Raw genomic sequence first — 22,627 nt, forward strand, 5'->3', positions numbered from 1 at the left:
CCCCTGCACTTCAGCCTGGGCAACAGAGCGAGACTGTCTCAAAAAAAAAAAAAATCATGAAATTCAAATTTTTAGCTTACTCCTTCTCGTACGAATTGTCTACGGCTGCTTTCACACTACAGCCACAAGGGGGAGGAGTTGTGACAGAGAATACATGGCGTACAAGCTGAGGTGCCTGACAGAAAACCTCACTGATGCCAGAGATAGTGAAAAAATTCTGCACTACTTGAAGGACTTCTAAACCACACTGAAATTTAGAGCCATCTCAAAAAGTTCCATTGACAGGATTAGATGAGTGCCCGGAAAATGACTGGGTGTGGGTAATTTCCATATGTGTTCTTCATTGTTCCTGTGCCTCTCCATTTTAACACACTAATTACCATGCTGTGAGAATGGGAGTCTAGTAATTCCACCACATCGGCAGGGAATCATTCTGGCTGCTTTCCTATTGTCGACTGCAGTTGTTAGTCCTACATAAATTAAAGTTTGATCTTAACTGCAAAGGTGATATTTTGGGAAGGACATACAGAGGAGAGGCACATCTCCAAGTGGAACCACAAGTTGGCTGGGCGCCTCACATACACACATGTCTACACTGGGGAGGTATTTTTCTATTTATTTTAATAAAATTTAAATGCACTTATATTGCATGTAGGGGAAAAGAAATACCTTTTCTTCCCATCTTAGGTTCATGGCTAAGGCCCTTATAACAAAAACCAGATTCACAAGAGAAAAGCATGCAAACTTATTTAAAAGTTTAACGTGACATAGGAGCCTTTGGAAATGAAGACCCAAATAAACAGGGAAACTTGTGCATTTTTATGCTTAGGTTTGATGAGTGGACAACTTGCGGAAAGGTATGACTGGACAAAGGTCTGATCTAATGGTAATAACTGGGGGAACTTGGTAAAGCCTGTTTGTTCAGACTCTTCTCTGTGGCCCTGTGTCTTCAGAGATAAGGGTGTTTCTTTCCTGCAGGTATGGGGAAGGCATCTCTCAAATGAGGGTCTTATGACCTGCTTTAGGGGAGAAGGGTGGAAGAAGGTCAGAGAATGATCTTCCTACTTCTACTGTGTTCTCAAATGCCAAGGTGCCACATTTTGGGGTGGTAGGTCCTAAACCCTGTCACTGCACACACTGTTTTTTATTCTATATATTTAAGGTGCACATGATGTTGATATGTGTATGCATAGTAAACTATAGTCAAGCAAATTATCCTATCCATTATTGTCCATAGTTGCTTTTTTTGGGGTTTTTTGAGGAAAGAGTCTATAAAATCTCCTCTCAGCAAATTTTTAGGATATAATACAATGTTGTTAACTATAATCCTTATGCTGTACATTAGATCTCTAGACTTATGCATCTTACGTAACTGCAACTTTGACCTAATTCTCTGCACATACTATTTTAACCAAACTGCTTTTAGAAAATTTGCACGAATATTTTCCTACATCATTAAGTGTTCATTACTCACGTCCATATGTATTCTTTTAAATATAGCTTTTCATAATGCTTTCTTTTTTCAGACTCAGGACCTTAGTATTTTTTTTTTTTTTCAGTTTTCCATAATGTGGATGCACTATAAATCTATAGTTGGCCATTTATGTTGCTTTCTACTTCCTTCACTATTATAAACAATATTGTCTTTGTTATTTGATTTTTTTCACATAAATTTCTAAGGTGAAATTGCCAAGTAATTATAAGGCTTTTTGATAGAAATTGTCCTCTTAAAAGATTGTACTTTTACAGTCCCACCAGATAGATATGTAAGCAGTGCTTGTTTCCCCACAGCCTTTTCAATATGAACTGCTACCATTTTTTTTTTCTACTCTGTTGCCCAGGCTGGAGTGCAGTGGCCAATCTTGGCTCACTGCAATCTCTGCCTCCCGGGTTCAAGCGATTCTCCTGCCTCAGCCTCCTGAGTAGCTGGGATTACAGTTGTGCACCCACGATGCCCAGCTAATTTTTGTATTTTTTTTCTTTTTTTTTGGAGATGGAGTCTCGCTGTGTCGCTCAGTGGCGCAATCTCAGCTCACTGCAACCTCTGCCTCCTGGATTCAAGCGATTTTCTGCCTCACCCTCCCGAGTGGTTGGGACTACAGGTGTGCACCACCATACTCAGCTCATTTTTGTATTTTTAATAGAGACGGGATTTCACCATATTGGCCAGGCTGGTCTCAAACTCCTGACCTCGTGATCCACCCGCCTTGGCCTCCCAAAGTGCTGGGATTACAGGCGTGAGATACGCACCCGGCCACTGTTACCATCTTAAAAAAACATCTTTGGGAGGGTAGCGGGAGGAAGAGCATCAGAAAAATAGCTAATGCATGTGGGGCTTAATACCTCGGTGATGGATTTGATAGGTGCAGCAAACCACCATGGCACATATTTTATTTTATTATTATTATTTTTTGAGAGGAAGTCTTGCCCTGTCACCCAGGCTGGAGTACAATGGCGCGATCCTGGCTCATTGCAACCTCCGCCTCCCAGGTTCAAGCAATTCTCCTGCCTCAGCTTCGTGAATAGTTGGGATTAAACGTGTGCACCACCCCATGCCTGGCTAATTTCTGTATTTTTAGTAGAGATGGGGGTTCACCATGTTGGTCAGGCTGGTCTCGAACTCCTGACCTTGTGATCTGTCTGCTTCAGTCTCCCAAAGTGCTGGGATTACGTGTGTTAGCCACTGCGCCCAGCCTATTTACTTTTTGAGACACAGTCTCGCTCTGTCGCTCAGGTGGGAGTACAGCAGCACAATATCAGCTCACTGCAACCTCCACCTCCAAGGTTCAAGTGATTCTCCTGCCTCAGCCTCCCAAGTAGCTGGGACTACAGATGCGCACCACCACGCCTGGCTAATTTTTGTATTTTAGTAGAGACGGGATTTCACCAGGTTGGCCAGGCTGGTCTCGAACTCCTGACCTCAGGTGATCTGCCCGCATTGGCTCCCAAAGTGCTGGGATTACAGGTGTGAGCCACCGCCCCCAGCCTCTAACATTCCTTTATTAAATTCTTTTAACTACCTAGCTTGAGGGTACCATCTGTTTTCTCTAGGATTTTTTTCTTTTCTTTTCTTTTTTTTTTTTTTTGAGACAGAGTTTTGCTCTGTTGCCCAGGTTGGAGTGCAGTGGTGCCATCACGGCTCACTGCAACCTCCACCTTTCTGGCTCAAGCAATTCCCCAGCCTCAGCCTCCCAAGTAGCTAGGATTACAGGTGCACATCACCATGCCCAGCTAATTTTTCTGTATTTTTAGTAGAGACGGGATTTCATCATGTTGGCCAGACTGGTCTTGAACTCCTGACCTCAGGCAATCCACCTGCCTGGGCCTCCCAAAGTGCTGGAATTACAGGCGTGAGCCACCACGCCCGGCGTTCTCTAGGATCTTATTTGACAGAGCCTAAAGGCCCTTCATAGTCTCTCCTTATTTCTCCAATTTCCTTTACTTTTAGTCTTTCAGGTTGATTTGTTTGTTTAAAGTCCCTGGTTCTAATCCCAGCTACTCAGGAGGCTGAGGCTGGAGGATCACTTAAGGCCACAGGAGTTTGAGACCAGCCTGGGAAATATAGCAAGATCCCATTTTTTAAATTGTATTTTTTTAGAATTTAAAATAAAGTTTCTTGGGGAGACAGGGTCTCGCTATGTTGCCCCGGGGCTGGTCTTGAACTACTGGCCTCAAGCCATCCTCCCACACCTTAGCCTTGCAAGGTTCTGGGATTATAGATGTGAGCCACTGTGCCTGGCCCTGAGACCCCATTTCTAAAAATGTACATATAAATAAAAAATAGGCAGGTGTGGTGGTACATGCCCATGGTCCCAACTCTGAGGCTGAGGCAGGAGGATCACTGACGCCCAGAAGGTCAAGGATGTGGTGAGCTTTGATCACGCCACTGCACTCCAGCCTGGGCAACAGAGTAAGACCCAATCACTAGAAAAATAATAAAGTAAAATAAAAATAAATAAATTCCCTAGAATGCACCAAGTCCTTTGCTGCTTCAGGACCTTCGGCCAAGGATCCTCTGCCTGAAGTATTCTTCCTCGTATGCTCTTATGCTTCATGTCTCAGGTTAAATGTCCTTTTCTCTCAGAGGCCTTTATAGACCTCCATCCAAAAATAGGTAGCCCCAGTGATTCTCTCTCATACACTTTGCTCTTTTATTTCATTGTACACATCTCAGCTTGTAGCTGGATATTTGTGTTCATTTTTTCAGTGTCTGTCTTTCTAATTGGTCTGTAATCTCCATGAGGGTGGGACCCGTTGGGCTTTGTTTAGTTATAAACCTTAGCACTTATCACATAGCCTGACAAATAGTAGGTACTCACCAAATCCATAACGAATGGATGACTTTTAGTGCTGTCTGCTCACTATCCTTCAAGTCATACATTTGGACTCCAGGAAAGTTCTTGCTCAAAGGTGCCAGCAAGTCATTCTAACTCCTGCAAACAACAGCTTTTACAATAGGATGGTGGGGAAACCACTAACCAGTCCAACAAGGCACAAGAATAAAATTGATCCCACCAATCCTCTCAGACACAACTACTAATAATACTCTTTATTGCCTATTTCACACCCCTCCTTGTAAGAATGAAACAGGAGGGAAATGCACTGGGCTCTCAGAGCCCTAAGACTCAACAAGCTGCCAAGTTGGATTAGACACCCAGGTTGGAGAAGGAGTAAAGCAGCTAGCCTATGGAACCTTGGCAAGGTAACTGCTCAGATGCCACTGACATGCATAGATCGATGACTGGCTTCCCAGGGGAATGTCAGCAACTGACACCCACACTGTGGTCTCCCACATGTGGATACATCAATGTTTACTTAACCATTCCCTTATTTCAACACGTGTTGAATGAAAGTCTACTATATGTCTGTTACTGTGTGCCACAAAGGTAACAAAGTCACTGCTCCTGCTGCTTTTAAAAGACATTTAAAAGGAGGTACTTGAGAGACAGTTATGAAAACAAACTATTATGCAGGATAAAAATACAGTCTACACAAAGGAGCGGAGAAGACAAAAAGGATAAGGGCTATCTAATCCTGTGGAAGGTTTCACTGAGAAGGCAGCACAGAACTGACCTGATGCGTAAGATAGGCGCCTTCTGGACCAACAAGGCACCGAGTGCATTCCAGGTGAAAGAAACACGTACATGCGCATTGGAGGGGGATTTGGGTTTTTAAGTTCTTGGAATGTGGAGTACAAGTGGGAAGTGGTGGAAGTACAACACGGACAGAAAAGCCAACCTGACTTAGATCACATAGGACCTTGCAAAGGAGCTTAGCAAATAACTACTGGCAATGGTCAGCCACTGAAGCATTTACAGGCCCAAGAGCAGCATTCGGTTTGCCTTAATTCATTGGGTTGGCAGCGAGAAGATAGAGTGGAGTCAGACTAGACACAGATAAGGAACCATCTCCCCGTCTCTCGTCTCTCCCACTCCCTCCCGCTGGCAGTAAAGAGGCTACGCAGTGGTTGAAGAACAGTACCAGAACCAGAGCAGAGGCGGTGCAAATGTGTGATCTAACACAGATACGTAGGAGCTACAACGTATACCAGGATCTTAGGGTGGAGGTAAGTGTGAGGGATGACTGTAGAGCTCCTCTCTTTGCCTTGGACAACTGGCCAGTCTTACCAAGCTGGAACAGAGATGGTGGCAGGAGAGGGGTCCTAAAGGAAAACATGAATGCGCTTTTCATAAGCGGATTGTGAGGAAGCCGCAGGACTTACAGGTTAATGTGTTCCCTAGGGAGCTGATTTGATAGGGGTCTGGGGGTTTTGAGCTGGATCCAGGTTAGAGACACGGATTTATGGCGTCACTAGCGTGGATGAAACTGTGCAAAGTTGAATGGGAAAATGGCAAACCTAGAAAACAGCAAATATCACAGTGCGATACCAGTGTCAGCTTTACGGCTTTTCTCCGTCCTCAGCTTGGACTGAGGAACATCTTTCATTTCACAAGAGGCTCAGGTGTGAAAAGAGGCTGCGTCCAAGCTGCTGGAGGGCCAGTTCCAACTAGGCGCAGTCAAGAAGGAGGCCTGGCTTTGCAGCTTCACGTCCCTGGAAGCTCTGCACTCCAACGGTTCTGGATCTGGGGTCACCGGCCGCCTTCCCGTCCTCCCCCACGGGCTGGGCGCTGCCCTTAACGTCACGATCACGCCCCCGCCAGCGCTCCGACCGCAACCCGCGGGAGCCACTGCGTTTGACGTCATCATCGCGCGCCATCCCTCCCCTTAAGTGTTTAATCTCCGCGCGCAGGCCGCTCTGAAACCCGACGGCCGGATCCCTAGTGGTCCTAGTTGCTGCTCCTTAAGTGTTTAATCTCCGCGCGCAGGCCGCTCTGAAACCCGACGGCCGGATCCCTAGTGGTCCTAGTTGCTGCTCCTTCGAATCATGTTCCCAGCCGCCCCTTCTCCGCGGACCCCGGGTCCCGGGTCCCGAAGGGGCCCCCTGGCCGGACTCGGGCCCGGCTCCACGCCCCGGACGGCCAGCAGGAAGGGTCTGCCCCTGGGGTCTGCAGTCAGCTCCCCAGTGCTCTTCTCACCGGTGGGCCGGCGTAGCTCGCTAAGCTCGCGGTAAGTGATCTCCTTGGTTGGGTCTGGCAACCAGCGGGCTCACCGGCCGCAGTGGGCCGGATCGGTTAGTGTCTTCAGACGCCTTCGGAACCGGGGGCGGCGGAAGAGAATGCCAGAGTATTGGAAAATAGACGTTTTCCACTCTTGCAGGTCATACCTGCTTCACTTTTTGAGTTGATTCCCCACTTTGCATTTTTCATGAATACCTTTGTGCAGAAGTGAAGTACAAACCGGATTCGCATCCGTGGTTACCCACTTCCCACCTACTACCGCTGTGATCTGGCGTAAGTCACTCGTGATTTTCTTCATCTGTGAAATGGCGATAATATATGTCACCTGAGCCAGAGGAGTTATTAGTATGAATTGCCACGATGCAGATGTAAGGTGATGGTGATAATGAGGACCTGCAACCCTGAAAGATCATTGTTTAATGCCTAACATACCAACTGACATTAGTATCTGATGATTGGTAATTAAAGGGTTTCTGGCTACGGAATTTAACTTTCTAGGTAAATTATAGGGAAAAGGCTTTACGTAAGTAAGATAAGAGTACTGTGATAATTTAGTTACTAAAACTGCTGGTTTGGAGCACCAGTAAAATCACACACACCCTTCCCCCCGCCCCCCAACACACACCATGTTCATAATTAACCTAAAACTTTAGAAGATAACGTGTTTCTGCATAGTTTTCTCTGAATTCATCTATAATAAATGAATTTTTCGCTGCAGGAAAACACCGAGTATTGTGTCTTGAAATTATGGTTAAAATTTATCTGTAAAATTTTGCAGTACTTTAAAGGAGAAGTGGTTTTTAAAGAATACACCGTATCTTTGATTTTTTTTGGCATATTTTGAAAAGTACTTTACAAAGTGCTGATCTTGGCATTGTTTTCTATTCCTTTTACGAAAAATTGGAGAATAAAAGCGTACTTTATTTATTGTGTGTGTTGTTTTGTTTAAATCTCTTTTTTCTGGTGATCATTTGAAGAAAAACCTTTGTTATCCTCTGTTAGGAAACGAAGCCCTCAGCCATTCTGTATGTGCATCTCCTCATTTAATTCTCATAAGACACAGAATAACTTATTCTGGTGGCTTTACAGTATTCTAAATGTTAAGAAGAGGGTGAGCAGGAAAGACGGGTGAGGCAGCGAATAAGTTTTTACTCTGATATCTGCTGTTGAAGACTACTGGTAACAGCTGATGGCTCATAAACCTGGTGTTGGATTTCTTGCTTGTTAGATACATCGCGTCGATAGGATTTTTTTTTTTTTTTTTTGTGTTTTAGAAGAGACAGGGTCTGTCGCCCAGGCTACAAGCTGGTGCCACAATGCCTGGCTAATTAAAAAAATTTTTTTGTAGGCCGGGCGCGGTGGCTCAAGCCTGTAATCCCAGCACTTAGGGAAGCCGAGACGGGCGGATCACAAGGTCAGGAGATCGAGACCATCCTGGCTAACACGGTGAAACCCCGTCTCTACTAAAATACAAAAAAAAAAACTAGCCGGGCGAGGTGGCGGGCGCCTGTAGTCCCAGCTACTCGGAGGCTGAGGCAGGAGAATGGCGTAAACCCGGGAGGCGGAGCTTGCAGTGAGCCGAGATCCGGCCACTGCACTCCAGCCTGGGCGACAGAGCGAGACTCCGTCTCAAAAAAAAAAAAAAAAATTTTTTTTTGTAGAGACAAGGTCTTGCCATGTTGCCCAGGCTGGTCTTGAACTCTTGGTCTCAAGCAGTCTTCCCACTTCAGCCACCCAAAGTGCTGAGATTATAGGCATGAGCCACTGCCCTGGCCATATCTGGTAGATTCTTAAAACCCTAAAGCCAAATGAGAGCTTAAATCTCATCTAAGCCAATATTTGTAAAATATATTTGACCACAACATATGGTAAAAGCTGATGTTTTATATTGTCTTTCAAAAATATTGATTGAGATCTGCAAAACGACCCACTTTTTGAAAAAAACACTGGTCTAGTTAAGCCTTATTTCACAGCTAAAGAGGCAGAATTATAAGGAGTTTAGGTGAACACAGGCATGCATTTTATTACTAGAGCATATGGAATTGAAGCCAAGTTTTCCTAAATCCTTTTTTTACATGAAAAATATTACATTTAATTACATGATAAATATGAGCCAGTGTTAATTTTTTTAAAGAACTCCTTATTGTGAAAATAGATACATAAATAATTAGGATAATGGAAAATTTTAAGTTATAAGTAAGGTAATTAGACTTTTTTCTTTAGAGGAACACCAACACGAATGTTCCCACACCACTCCATAACTGAGTCTGTGAACTATGATGTGAAAACGTTTGGATCTTCTCTTCCTGTTAAAGTCATGGAAGCCCTAACATTGGCTGAAGGTAGGTGTCATCTTTCCATTTACCTATATTAGCAATTTAGGATGGAGCCTAGATGCGGCATAGAGGTTAAATTTATGTTTTCTTATGTATACCTTTACGTAAATGGAGAGAGATGGGTAGCCTATTTTTTTTTTGAGACAGAGTCTGACTCTGTCACCCAGGCTGGAGTCGTGGCACGATCTCAGCTCACTACAACCACCATCTCCCAGGTTCAGGCGAGTTTCCTGCCTCAGCCTCCCAAGTGGCTGGAATTATAGGTGTGAGCCACCATGCCAGGCTAATTTTTTGTATTTTTAGTAGAGACAGGGTTTCACCATGTTGGCCAGGCTGGTCTCGAGCTCCTGACCTCCGGTGACCTGCCCACCTTGGCCTCCCAAAGTGCTGGGATTACAGGCGTGAGCCACCACACCCAGCCACCTGTCTAGTTTTTTATTTAATTTTACTTTTTTTTTTTTGAGACAGAGTTTTGCTCTGTTGCCCAGGCTGGAGTGCAGTGGCGTGATCTCGGCTCACTGCAAGCTCCTCCTCCTGGGTTCACACCATTCTCCTGCCTCAGCCTCCCGAGTAGTTGGGACTACAGGCGCCTGCCACCATGCCTGACTAATATTTTGTATTTTTAGTAGAGACTGGGTTTCACTGTGTTAGGATGATCTTGATCTCCTGACCTCGTGATCCACTTGCCTCAGCCTTCCAAAGTGCTGGGATTACAGGCGTGAGCCACCGTGCCCAGCCCTAGTTTTTTACTGTAATTGAGATATATAATAAATTTGAGAAGGAGAGTGAGTTCATTTGAACACAATCAAATTAAGTCTAATGGTTTTAGGTATTGTACAGTAGTCCCCCATTATCTTTGAGGGATATCTTCCAAGATTCCCCAGTGGATGCTTGAAACCTTGTATAGTACCAAACCCAAAATATACTCTGTTTTTTTAATATGTACACACCTATGATAAAGTTTAGTTTATAAATTAGGCACAGTAAGAGATGAACAGCAATAACAAATAAAGTGGAACAATTATAACAATATACCAGCACTACTCTTGTATTTTGGGGTCATTAAATAAGAATACAAGCATTGCATTACTGCAACAGTTGATCTGGTAACTGAAACAGCTACTGAGTGACAAACAGCTGGATAGTCTCAGGGGTGTCCAATCTTTTGGCTTCCCTGGGCCGCACATAAAATACACTTAGCCTAACAATAGCTGATGAGCTAAAAATAAATAAATAAATAAATAAATAGATCTGTGTGTAAATCTCATAATGTTTTAAAAAGTTTACAAACTTGGGCCGCATTCAAAGCTGTCCTGGGCCACACATGTCCCTGTGCTGTGGGTTGGACAAGCTTGGTGTATACAGTATGGAAATGCTGCACAAAGGGTTGATTCACAACCTTTAGACAGGGCAGTATGAGATTTTTATCACTTTACCCAGAACAACATGCAATTTACAACTTAGGAATTGTTCATTTGAATTTTCCATTTAATATTTTCAGACTACAATTGACCACAGGTATTTGAAACTTCAGATAAAAGGGGGAAATACTGTATATGCAAAATTCAGTCCTGTTTGAAGAGTTGATCAGGTTTATGAAGTTTACCATTAAAAACCCCAAAACTGGCAAGTTATGTTATTGGGTTTAATAATACAGTAAATTCAAGTCCTACCTCTATTTCTGGATCCTATGTAGCATCCCAGAGGCTGTGTGCACAAATTTACGATGTTACCATTGTGGTGGTGTACCTTCAGAACAGTCTGTTGGCAGATAATTAGTGTGGAATTTTGACAGATACAATCAACACAAGCTTAGAAAGGCAACTTTAAAGATGAGCAGTTGGATGACACTGGAAGAGCAAAGTTCAGAGCATCCTTAATATCTGCTGAAGTCATTTTTATTAAGGATTGAATTCTAGATCTTTGTGATTTTCTGGAACAGCGTTTTTTAAATTGTAGGAGTGACTAAAATTTAGCGGTTCTTGACCAGCATTTAAAAAAAGAAGAAATAGAATGCATCTCGTATAATGTTTAGTAAATTTTGTTTGTTTTACTTAAATTGTATATGGGTGTATCATGAAGTAAAATATTATACTGTGAATAACTCTATTTACTGTATATATTACTGTTAACAGTAAAAAAAAAAAAAAAAGCTGAAAGTACTCTGTTTTAGAAGAAGGAATATATCTCATCAAACTGGAACTTGCACATCTTGCCTATAGGTCCTTGGGAGCTTTAGGGATAGTTATTTTCAGACAACTGAACTACCAACCTCTGTATACATTGTTCTGTTTTAAATAAATAAATAAATATACATATTGCGTGTATATATATGTATATTTTCTCCTCTAAAATTTCAGTTTAAATTACATTGAAACCTTTTAACCTACTCCTGGTATTTTAACAGACTAGATTAAATAACACAGCCCCACATCTAGAAATTCAGAGAGTCCCTAGGAGTCAGGATATATAAAACAAAGAGATGTGTCAACTTGAAGAACTCTTCCGCACTTAGAAACCTGCCAACTACTGTTAAGTCAGCCCTTAAGGGCACACCAGTCGAAGATCTGGAGTGATTGTAGTGCTTTCAAGAAAAAGGAAATTACTGAACAGATAGTTCAGTTGAGCAAAAAGTCCTCACTTAGCCTGGGCTTGGTTTGATATTTTCACTTGTACATTATGCCTTTTACTTCACCCTTCTACCTTTCTTTAAAGAGCAAAGTTCGACTTAATAAAATTTCCAGGGCTGTTAACACGTTTGTGGAGGTTTACCACCAATACTAAGACGTATGCTAATTTAGTTTTGTCACTTAATAGAGAATGTAACTCTTTGTCTCTATGTAATAAATAGTTTATCATTTCTTTAAGGAGCTCTTATTTGAAAATTATGTGCGTTGGAAGGAACATTATTTTCCTTGAAATGTTTTATGTAGTTAAGGAGGAGTTTATTGCTTTTGTTACTTTATCGATATAAATGTTGCTAAATATTTCTTTTTTGTTAGTTTGTTTTGAGATAGAGTCTCGCTCTGTCTCCCAGGCTGGAGTGCAGTGGCGCGATCCCGGCTCATTGCAACCTCTGCCTCCCAGGTTCAAACCATTCTCCTGCCTCAGCCTTCTGAGTAGCTGGGATTACAGGTGCACGCCACCACGCCCGGCTAATTTTTTTTTTCTGTTTTTGGTAGAGACAGGTTTTCATCATGTTGGCCAGGCTGGTCTCAAACTCCTGACCTCGTGATCTGCCCAATTCGGCCTCCCAAAGTGCTGGGATTACAGGTGTGAGCCACCCCGCCCAGCCTTTCTTCGTTTTTGTTTCCGCTTATTTATTTTTTGATATGGAGTCTTGCTCTCTTGACCAGGTGGAAGTGATGTGATCATGGTTTACTGTAGCTTCAGTCTCCTGGTCTCAAGTGGTCCTCCTGTGCCTCAGTCACTCTAGTAGCTGGGAAGTGCAACACCAAGCCTGGCTGTTTTTTTTAGAGATAGAGTCTCACTTTGTTGCCCAGGCTGGCCTCAAGCAGTCCTCCCACGTTGGCCTCCCAAAGTATTGGGATTTATAAGCATGAGCCAGCATGCCTGGCCTAAATATGTCTTATAGGAAATAAGCTATCTGGTCTGTTTGTAACAAAAAAATTAAGGAATATTAAATGTCCCAAATACAACTGTTGCCTTTAGATATGTTTCTTTTTTTTTTTTGAGATGGAGTCTGACTCTTGTTGCCCAGGCTGGAGTGCAGTGGCGCAATCTTGGCTCACTGGAACCTCCACCTCCCAGGTTCAAGCGATTCTCCTGCCTCAGCCTCCTGAGTAGCTGGGACTACAGGCACGTGCCACCACACCCAGCTAATTTTTTGTAGTTTTAGTAGAGATGGAGTTTCACCGTGTTAGCAAGGATGGTCTCTATCTCCTGACCTTATGATCCACCCACCCTGACCTCCCAAAGTGCTGGGATTACAGGCATTAGATGTATTTCTAAAGCTGGTTATCAGAGTTAAATAGATCTGTTGTTTTCGGTGTTGATAATTTTGGAATATTCAAAAGTATTTGTTGTGAATTAGTCCTTTCTGAGTGTGCCAATTACTTTTTTTTTTGATAAAGCATGTGGTAATAAAGATTTATACTATATGATTAGTCACTCACCTCATTTTTTCCTTTAGTCGATGATCAGCTGACCGTTAACATAGATGAAGGTGGATGGGCTTGTCTGGTGTGCAAAGAGAAGCTCATTATTTGGAAGATTGCTCTGTCACCTATTACTAAGGTAATGGCTCTTTAGAGAGCTGGAAGGAGATGGAGGAGAGGAATGCCAATTGACTTTTAATTTTTACCCTAATTTTTTTACAGTTGGAGGATAGTTAATATGAAACTACTTAGGCATTAAGGGTTTGCATTTTCATAGTGATGTGAAATAATAAGCATGCACACACATTTGTATATTGGGAAAAAAGTTTCCCCCTTTTAAAGATCTGTGTTTACATTTAATAAAATTAGAGACATTGAAATTTTCAATGAATATTGTGCTAATCCGTCTGCCTAATGAAGTATCAGACTAAATGCTATCCATATAAGCAAATGAACTTTGAGTTTGCGTATTTCCGAGAAGATAGAATTATGTTTTGTTGAACCTACTGAATGATGCTTAATAAAATAAGAAAATATACCAATTGCTAGTTAAACTTTTCACTTGTCCACTTCCAACAGTGGGATTATCATTTGCACGTCTAGTAACTTATCCTCAGCAACCTTTTTTGTTCGTTACAACTTACTACTCTCTTCCACCACTCATTACTCACTTGGCCACGTTCCATTGGAACTCAGGGCTCCTGCTTACCTCAACTCTTCACTTCTGCTGAACTGTGTTACTGCTGCCTAGAAAAGGGTATATGTGGTTAGGAGTAATAGGTGAGGGAGAAGTCCTGGGGGACATAGTGAGTTAGCTGAGGGATCCTGATATTTGGCTGAGAGTCTAAGAAATATTTCCTAGGTAACTTGGTATAATTACTCTTTGTTCATGCTAATTTTAAATGTCAAATAAACAAATCAGTAGTCGATTGGGAAAGTTCCATAGGAAGCCTAAGCACTTCTCTTAACCTTATTTAGCCTTCTCTTAAGTGGACTTTTCTAGCCCAGGAAGAGGTTAGGATAGGTGTTCTTCAGAGTTTGGTCTAGCTTTAAGTTTTCATGATTCAATATCTCTTAAGATACTTTGTTTTAAAATTACTGAAAGCCTGATTAAAAGGAGATGTGAGAAGAAAGAATATTTGTAGAACGGTGTTTCCAGCAATGAGTCAGAATCTAAAGTATGCAGAGAAGGGAAATCAGATGCATCTTCAAAATATTGGATTTGATGTGAAAGATTTTCTGTTTGGGTTTGTTCTACAGTTATCGGTTTGCAAAGAACTTCAGCTGCCATCTAGTGATTTCCACTGGAGTGCCGACTTAGTGGCTCTCTCTTACTCTGCTCCCTCAGGTGAAGCACATTCTACTCAGGTAGGTGACTTAAAAGCTTATTGAAATAAACTTTATACAGTAAGGACATCCTAAAGTTGAAGGAATCATCCCATTTGATTTTGAGACATAACTATAAAGCTATAGAAATCAAGACATTGCGATATTGGCAAAGAGAGCTACACACATAGGGCAGTGTAACAGAATAGAGAATGCAGTTACAGATCCACATAAAGGCGCCCATTTGATCTCTGACGAAGGTGCAAAACCAATTCAGAAAGAATGGTCTTTTACAGTGATTTTTCTCTGTATCAATGCATAGTGTAGGAACATTTGTAATTTTAAAAGTACAGATGACCAATTTGTATTGTATTGAATTTTCCCTTAAACCTCATACTTTGTTATAAAGATTAATTTGAAATGGGTCATAGATCTAAATGTAAAACAGTAAAACTTTTAGAAGAAAACAGGAGAAAATCATTATGACCTGAGATTAGAGTTCTTGGAAATCACCAAAAGCATGATCCATAAAAGAAAAGTTTGATAAAATTAATATTAAAATTAAAGTAAAATAAAAATTTAAAGCGTTGCTTTGCCAAAGACAAGAAAATGAGGAGACAAGCTACAGAATGGAAGAAGACATTTGTAAATCATGTATCCAGTAAAGGACTTGTATCCAGAATATTTTTTAAAATTCTAAAAACTTGATAAGAAGACAATCCAGTTTAAAAATAGGGACTAGGACTTGAACGGACACTTTGTGAGGATATAAGGATGGCAAATAAGCACATAAAGAGATGTTCAGCATCATTAGCCATTAGAGAAATGCAAACCAAAACCCTAGTGAGTTCTTATTTCTGATTTTTCTTGATCAAATAGTAAATTGTTCTGTTTTTTGTGTCATCAGACTCCTGGTTTTGGGGTTCTTCTTTTATTGTGATTGACGATTGTTGTGATCTTGTTTTGAGGCTGTTGCTGTCATGGTTGCCACCAGAGAAGGATCCATCCGCTATTGGCCAAGCCTTGCTAGTGAAGATACCTACACAGAGACTTTTGTTGATTCGGGAGGTGATAAGACTTACAGTTTCCTAACAGCAGTGCAGGTATACCATGGATATTCCTTTATGTTTATTGGAAAGCTGTGATTTGGCTTGGAAATGAGATTTTTATTTATTTTTTAAAATAGAGACCAGATCTCCTTATGTTGCCCAGGCAATTCTCAAACTCCTGGGCTCAAGCAATAACTCCTGCTTTGGCCTCCCAAAATACTGGGCTTACAAGCATGAGCCACTGCACCTAGCCGTGGAAATGAGATTTTATGACTAAAAATGTGGAGTTTTGAAGAGACTGTAGAGACCAGGGAGGAATCAAAAAGAGACAAGGAAGAGAAGAATGTAAGGATCTATGATTTGAACAGTTAGACGAGGGAGGCTCTTCTCACAAGGCTCTAAAATACCAATTTCAGATAGTAGTTTGTGATATGCATTTCTTTTAGAAACATTTTATGAGAGTGGCTTGTTTTTAAGCCACCATCAGACACTATAAAGAATGGTTTGCATTATCTTCTCTGTAGGTTCACAAAGAAACAAAATCTGGCTGAACATGGTGGCTCATGCCTGTAATCTCACCACTTTGGGTAGCTGAACTGGAAGGATTGTTTGAGGCCAGGAGTTCAAGACTAGCCTGTGCCACATAGTGAAACTTTGTCTCTACAAAAAAATTTAAAAATTATCTGGACGTGGTGGTGTGTGCCTGTAGTCCCAGCTGCTCAGGAGGCTGAGGCAAGAGGATCTCTTGAGCCCAGGAGATTGAGGCTGCAGTGAACTATGATCTCACCAATGCACTTCAGCCTAGGTGACAGAGCGAGACCCTGTCTCTAATAAAATAGCAAACAAAAAATATAAATAAAAATAAAATCTGATAACCTGATTTGTTGAATCTGAAATATGAGCGTGTAGTTTAAAAATCAGAATTTAAAAAACATGGACTTTTTTTCTGCTACAGAAGTTTTGTTTTTTTTTTTTTTTCTTTTTTCAAGACACAGTTTTACTCTGTCACCCAGACTGGAGTGCAATGGTGCAATCTCAGCTCACTGCAACCTCTGCCTCGTGGGTTCAAGCAATTCTTGTGCCTCAGCCTCCCAAGTGGCTGGGATTACAGGTGCGTGCCGCCACACCCAGCTAATTTTTGTATTTTTAATAGAGACGGGGTTTCACCCTGTTGGCCAGGATGGTCTCTATCTCCTGACCTCAAGTGATCCACCCACCTTGGGCTCCCAAAGTGCTAGGATTACAGGTGTGAGCCACCATGCCCAGCCAGTTTTTCTTTTTTCTTATGAGAGTTTTTCTATGTAGGATTAATAATATCAACTGAATGGATTCTGAAATGTATTACTTTAATAAAATAACATTCTATTTTGTATTCTTTTAGATTTATTTCAATTACAATGATTTTTCTCTGTATCAAAGAATTTTTTTGTTAGTTTTCTTTATCTTAGCGTTAGATGCTAAACTGAACTAATCTCATATTTTTTCACAGGGAGGAAGTTTTATTCTGTCCTCGTCAGGAAGCCAACTAATTCGGTTGATACCTGAGAGCTCAGGAAAGATTCATCAGCATATCCTGCCTCAGGGGCAAGGCATGCTTTCAGGAATTGGTCGAAAGGTTTCTTCTCTTTTTGGAATTTTATCTCCTAGTAGTGATCTCACAGTAAGTTTATAAAATAACTCTTTTACAAGCTTATTTCTTAGTTAAATCAGTAAGTTGAAAGTATGCTCTGAAGTTAGTGTTGCCTCCATATGGACGAAAGTGTATGCAAAATAGAACCTTTGACCTTTTTAGTGAACTATTTTTATTATGATGAAATGAGTTCATACTAACCTTCTCCCATAACTTGTAACAGTAATATCTTTAAATCAGATGATCTCACAAGTACATTTTTGGAACTAAAACTATTATGTAAAATTTAAAATGTGTTTCTTAAAGATTAATTTGACTTTTTAGATTTAACCGGAAGCGTGTCTCTACTGCCATGCCTCCAGCTGTCTGTGTGGGTGACTGAAATCTAGATCTGTTGGTTGGATTTCTCTGCCCCATACTCTAGTATAGTGAAGGGAGGATGATGGGAACTAATATTTATGGACCATCTACTCACTGCTCGGTGCTCCGTAGTTGTTATATTCATATTGTGTAATCATTGTGACAACCTGTAAGATAGTGCACTTTCCCTCCAGTTTACAGATGAGGAAGCACCCTCAGCCAGAAGGTGTGTAACTGCTGAGTGGCAGAGCTGGGAATAATACCCAGGCCTGCTCTTTTTACTGTGCTGTTGTCCTCTTGTTTCAGATAATTAGCATCACCTGCTTCCTTGAATGTTCTTTAAACCTAAACTTAACATGTTTAAAAACAAATTTATTGTATTCTTTCATCTCTCCTATTGACTACTCACTTACCCCTATAAAACTCATTTCTCTTTTGATCGGTTTTTGTTAAGAGCACCATCACTTTTTCTCAGTGACCCAGGTATAAAACCTTGTTATTTTTTGTGTCTCGCTCTCCTTCTATAGCAAACTAGTTATTTACCAGGTGCTGTAGATTTAACTTCTATCCAGTCTGGTTTCCATCCCCATCTTTCTGCTTTTGATGTTATGCCCTAACCTATATTCTTGATAAATTTTACCTAAGTTCCTGGTACCTGCTCAGTTTGCTTACTGTTGACCTTTCTGCCCCATCACTGATGGGTTTTAACACAAAGCAATCATGTATATCCAGCTTTAAAAAGCCAAATATCTATACTTCATGATTAAGCGTATACTGAAAAGGCAAAATAATACTCTTGTGTATGACTACATACATTCTGCCAAATGCATTCGAACACAATTCTGTGTTCAGAAGCTATTGATAATATCTCCCTTGATTGCTATACTTAAACAGATTCACATTCAGCACTCTCTGCTGTATGTCCCTGATTTTTCATTATTTTTTATTTTTATTTATTTTAAAATAGAGACAGGGTCTCACTATGTTGCCCAGGCTGGTCTCAAGCTCCTGAGCTCAAGTGAGCCTCCCTCCTTGGTATCCCAAACTGTTGGAATTATAAGCATGAGCCACCACACCTGGCCTCATTATTTTTCAAAAAATCCTTATTTTTGCTTCTTTTCGACTTGTCATCTTCATTCCGATGTTAGAGGATGACTTCTTATTCTCTAAAGACGCTGTAACTTTCCCACCTTTCAGCTCTGCTCTTCCTGGGCCTTCCACCTATATCCTTCCTCTAGAGTCCAATGTTGCCCTCAAACTCTATTTCAGGATCACTTCTGCTGCTGTTGTTGTTGTTGTTGAGATGGAGTCTCACTCTGTCGCCAGGCTGAAGTACAATGGTGCGATCTTGGCGCCTTTGCAACCTCTGCCTCCCGGATTCAAGTGATTCTTCTGCCTCAGTCTCCCGAGTAGCTGGGATTATAGGCGTGTGCCACCACACTCGGCTACTTTTTTGTATTTTAGTAGAGATGAGGTTTCATCATGTTGCCTAGGGTGGTCTTGAACTCCTGAGCTCAGGCAATCCACCTGCCTCAGCCTCTCAAAGTACTAGGATTGCAGGGGTAAGACACCACACCTGGCCCAGGATTACTCCTTTCTTTAAATCCCAAAGGAAGAATTCTGCTAGGATTACTAATCACATATGTGAAATTTGAGTTTTAAAACAATGATTCCTTAACATTAGAATTTAATCTATGAATTTGACTTCTTTTTCTTTTCTGAATAGCTTTCAAGTGTTCTTTGGGATAGTGAGAGATCAAGCTTTTATAGCTTGACAAGTTCAAACATCAATAAATGGGAATTAGATGACTCTTCAGAAAAACATGCATACAGTTGGGATATAAATAGAGCCCTGAAGGAAAACATTACCGATGCTATTTGGGTAAGAAACAATAATGTTCATCTCTGTAATTCACGCTGTGGTTGTATGATAATGCTGGTTCCCTTAATTATGTATTTCAACACATTTCAGTGTAATAAACAACATAATGTATAGTTATCAGATTAAGTGGAAATGGGGTAGTCAATCTCTAGAAATATTGGAATTGCTGGTTTACTTGCTTAGCAATTTTTTTAAATGTATACATTATTCATTCATCAACTGAGTTATCATGGATGAAGCACTTCACTAGGTGCTAGGGGTATAAAGGTGAAAATAAATCATTCCTACACTCAAGCTTACATTATTGATATTTTCATGTAGGGATCTGAAAGTAACTATGAAGCTATTAAAGAAGGAGTCAACATTCGATATTTGGACTTGAAACAAAACTGGTAAGCAATTAATTTGTCATAAAGAACATAGATAAGAGTTTGGAAAAAATAAGTTGATGTTTATTATAACATGACGAGCAATCTCACTGTCTGCTCTTTTTTTGGAGACAGGGTCTCACTCTGTCACCCAGGCTGGAATACAGTGGCGCCATGATAGCTCACTGAAGCCATGACTTCCTGGGCTGAAGTGATCCTTCTGCCTCAGCCTCCCAGTAGCTTATACTGCAGGCATGTGCCATCGCACCTGTCTGATTTTTAAAATTTTTCGTAGAGATAGGGTCTCACCATGTCACCCAGGTTGGTCTTGAACTCCTGGGCTCAAGCAACCCTCCTGCCTCAGCATCCCAAAGTATTGGGATTACAGGTGTGAGCCGCCATGCCCAGCCTGTTCTTTTACTGCTGATCTTCTCATGCTAGCTATTAAGCTTTACTGAATGGTCTTGCTGTTGTTTATTGAGTGATACTAGTTCATCTGGGAAATTGAGACATTTTTCAGCCTTAAATGGTATAATCTTACATTGGTATCTCATTCATTAGAGACAAAGCTTTTCTGCTCTTACAGCTAGAACTTCTCTTCTTCGCTGCCAAGAGATACCTGAGACCCTGTCATTGCCCACTGCTGTGGGTGCCCCATGGTGTGATCTTCCTCTTATTGGATGTATCAGGCACATGTTTCCCACTTTCTGTTGCTCAAGGAGCTTTAGGCCTACGATTGTGGCTATGCTGAGTTAAGGATGGGATAAGGCTTTGTCTCGTTAGTACAAATTCGAACTTTATCATAGTTCATACTCAGAGTAAATTTCCTCATAGAAACAGTGCTCTAAGTGGTGCATAGGATGCCGGGTTAGTCTGATAAAGCTAATTATCCCATGTTACTATTTAACTTTAATGCTCAGGGTCACATGGAACTTAAAAACCATTTGTAACATTGCTTGTAGTGAATCCAAATATATAACTAGTAATCCTTCAGAAGACAACTTCTCAGAAGTTGAAGACTATTTTTTATGAGTTTTAGAGTAACTTTTACTGTTCTTGTTACATGTTTTGGGTTAGTAGAACAAATTCTACTTGTTCCTTGGAGAGACATTGCAGTTGTACTACTTTGTGTAATTTTTCTCTCTGTTGGGCTGTTTAGACTCTTAGTAGGCTCCTTTACAGTCTGGAAACCTTATTAAAGCTATCAAAGAGGTAAAAGTAATAGTACTGTTTAATTTCTGTAAGCATTTTAATTAAATACAGTTTACCTGTTTTTATTTGTCTTTACCAGACTTTTGGAAATGTAGGACTACTGCTAGGACAGCCTGCTGTGGGCATATAATGCAGACATTTTTCTTTTTTATTTTTTTTTTGAGACTGAATCTCACTCTGTCACCCAGGCTGGAGTGCAATGGTGTGGTCTTAGCTTACTGCAACCTCCTCCTCCCGGTTCAAGCGATTCTTCCGTCTCAGCCTCCCAAGTAGCTGGGACTACAGGTGGGTGCCACCACTCCCAGTTAATTTTTGTATTTTTAGTAGAGACGGGTTTTCACTCTGTTGGCCAGGCTGGTCTTGAACTCCTGACCTCGTGATCCGCCCGCTTCGACCTCCCAAAGTGCTGGGATTACAGGTGTGAGCCACCGCGCCCAGCCATGCAGACATTTTTCACGTAATTTTCTGAATTGGAGGCATGGGGTTGAGAATGAGAAGCATGCTTAGGAATTGCTATGCAGGGTCCACCCAGGGCTTCTCTCCCCCAGTGTCATGCTGACCAGCGGGGTCCCTGTGAGGTGCAGCCCTCATCCTCCTTGACCTTACTCTCCACCTTTACTCAAAATGATCCAGTTAGTACTCTATTATGTCCTTGAGGCCTCGTGATCAGAACTGTACAGAGAATTTCTCATATGGGTCCGTTTTCTTTATTTTAAGAATAGTGTCTGTCTTCCTCATAGTCACTCACACCTACTGATTTGTTGTCCATTTGGGCAGAGCTACAATCTGAGCTTATAATTTCAGTGAGCAGCTGGGCTGGGTGGCTCACCACTTTGGGAAACCAAGACAGGAGGATTGCTTGAAACTAGTAGTTCAAGATCACCTGGTCAACAAAATGAGACCCTATCTCCACGCAAATAAAAATAAAAAATTAGCCAGGCATGATGGCGTGTACCATAGTCCCAGCTTTTCAGGAGGCTGAGGCGAGAGGATCACGAGCCCAGGAGATGGAGGCTGCAGTGAGCTATGATCCCACCACTGCACTCTACCGTGGGCAACAGAGAAAGATCTTTTTTCTGAGACAAAACAAAAATAAATAAATTATTTTACTAGATGATTACTAATACAAAGTTTAGATATCTTCATTTTAGATATAAAGTTTGGAATTTTTTTAACCTTAACTTCATTACTTTGGATATACTTACATAAAAACTTAACTGGTCAAGCAGGAGGATCACTTGAGGCCAGGAATTCTAGGGCAGCCTGGCATTGTAGAGAGAGAGACACTGCCAATATGTTACAAGTTTGGGCCAATATTCTTTTTTTAAAATTGATTTTAAAATTTTTTTATTTCAATAGTTTTTGGGGTACAGGTGGTTTTTGGTTACATGGGTAAGTTCTTTAGTGGTGATTTCTGAAATTTTAGTGCACCTGTCACCTGAGCAGTGTACACTGTACCCAGTATGTAGTCTTTTATCCCTCACCCTCCTTCCCACCCTTCCCCTTCAAGTCCCTAAAGTCCATTATCATTCTTATGTCTTTGTGTCCTCATAGCTTAAACTCCCACTTGTAAGTGAGAACATATGATATTTGGTTTTCCATTCCTGAGTTACTTCACTTAGAATAATGTGGACCAGGCCGGGCGCGGTGGCTCAAGCCTGTAATCCCAGCACTTTGGGAGGCCGAGACAGGCGGATCATGAGGTCAGGAGATTGAGACCATCCCGGCTAACACGGTGAAACCCCGTCTCTACTAAAAAATACAAAAA

At 41.3% G+C, this 22,627-nt stretch overlaps 1 protein-coding gene and 1 long non-coding RNA gene across 2 annotated transcripts in view; one reads left to right on the top strand and one right to left on the bottom strand.

Moving 5' to 3' along the window:
* Window positions 1-846: 846 nt before the first annotated feature.
* Window positions 847-6,127, bottom strand: LOC108537846 (uncharacterized). Its single transcript, XR_001887932.1, has 3 exons — window positions 5,889-6,127; window positions 4,320-4,433; window positions 847-1,016 (listed from the first exon to the last, which is right to left on the bottom strand). It is a non-coding gene; the product is annotated as an uncharacterized LOC108537846 (long non-coding RNA).
* A 96-nt stretch (window positions 6,128-6,223) lies between these two features.
* NUP133 (nucleoporin 133) overlaps window positions 6,224-22,627 on the top strand; it is a 70,121-nt gene continuing 53,717 nt past the window's right edge. Inside the window, 8 exon segments of the mRNA XM_017885571.1 lie at window positions 6,224-6,567; window positions 8,802-8,920; window positions 13,068-13,171; window positions 14,293-14,400; window positions 15,327-15,461; window positions 16,897-17,067; window positions 19,124-19,279; window positions 19,601-19,671. Coding sequence (XP_017741060.1) covers window positions 6,386-6,567; window positions 8,802-8,920; window positions 13,068-13,171; window positions 14,293-14,400; window positions 15,327-15,461; window positions 16,897-17,067; window positions 19,124-19,279; window positions 19,601-19,671 — 1,046 coding nt within the window. The 5' untranslated portion in view covers window positions 6,224-6,385.

This window comes from Rhinopithecus bieti, unplaced genomic scaffold (assembly GCF_001698545.2).
Source record: "Rhinopithecus bieti isolate Rb0 unplaced genomic scaffold, ASM169854v2 scaffold_14839, whole genome shotgun sequence".
Classification (NCBI taxonomy): domain Eukaryota; kingdom Metazoa; phylum Chordata; class Mammalia; order Primates; family Cercopithecidae; genus Rhinopithecus; species Rhinopithecus bieti.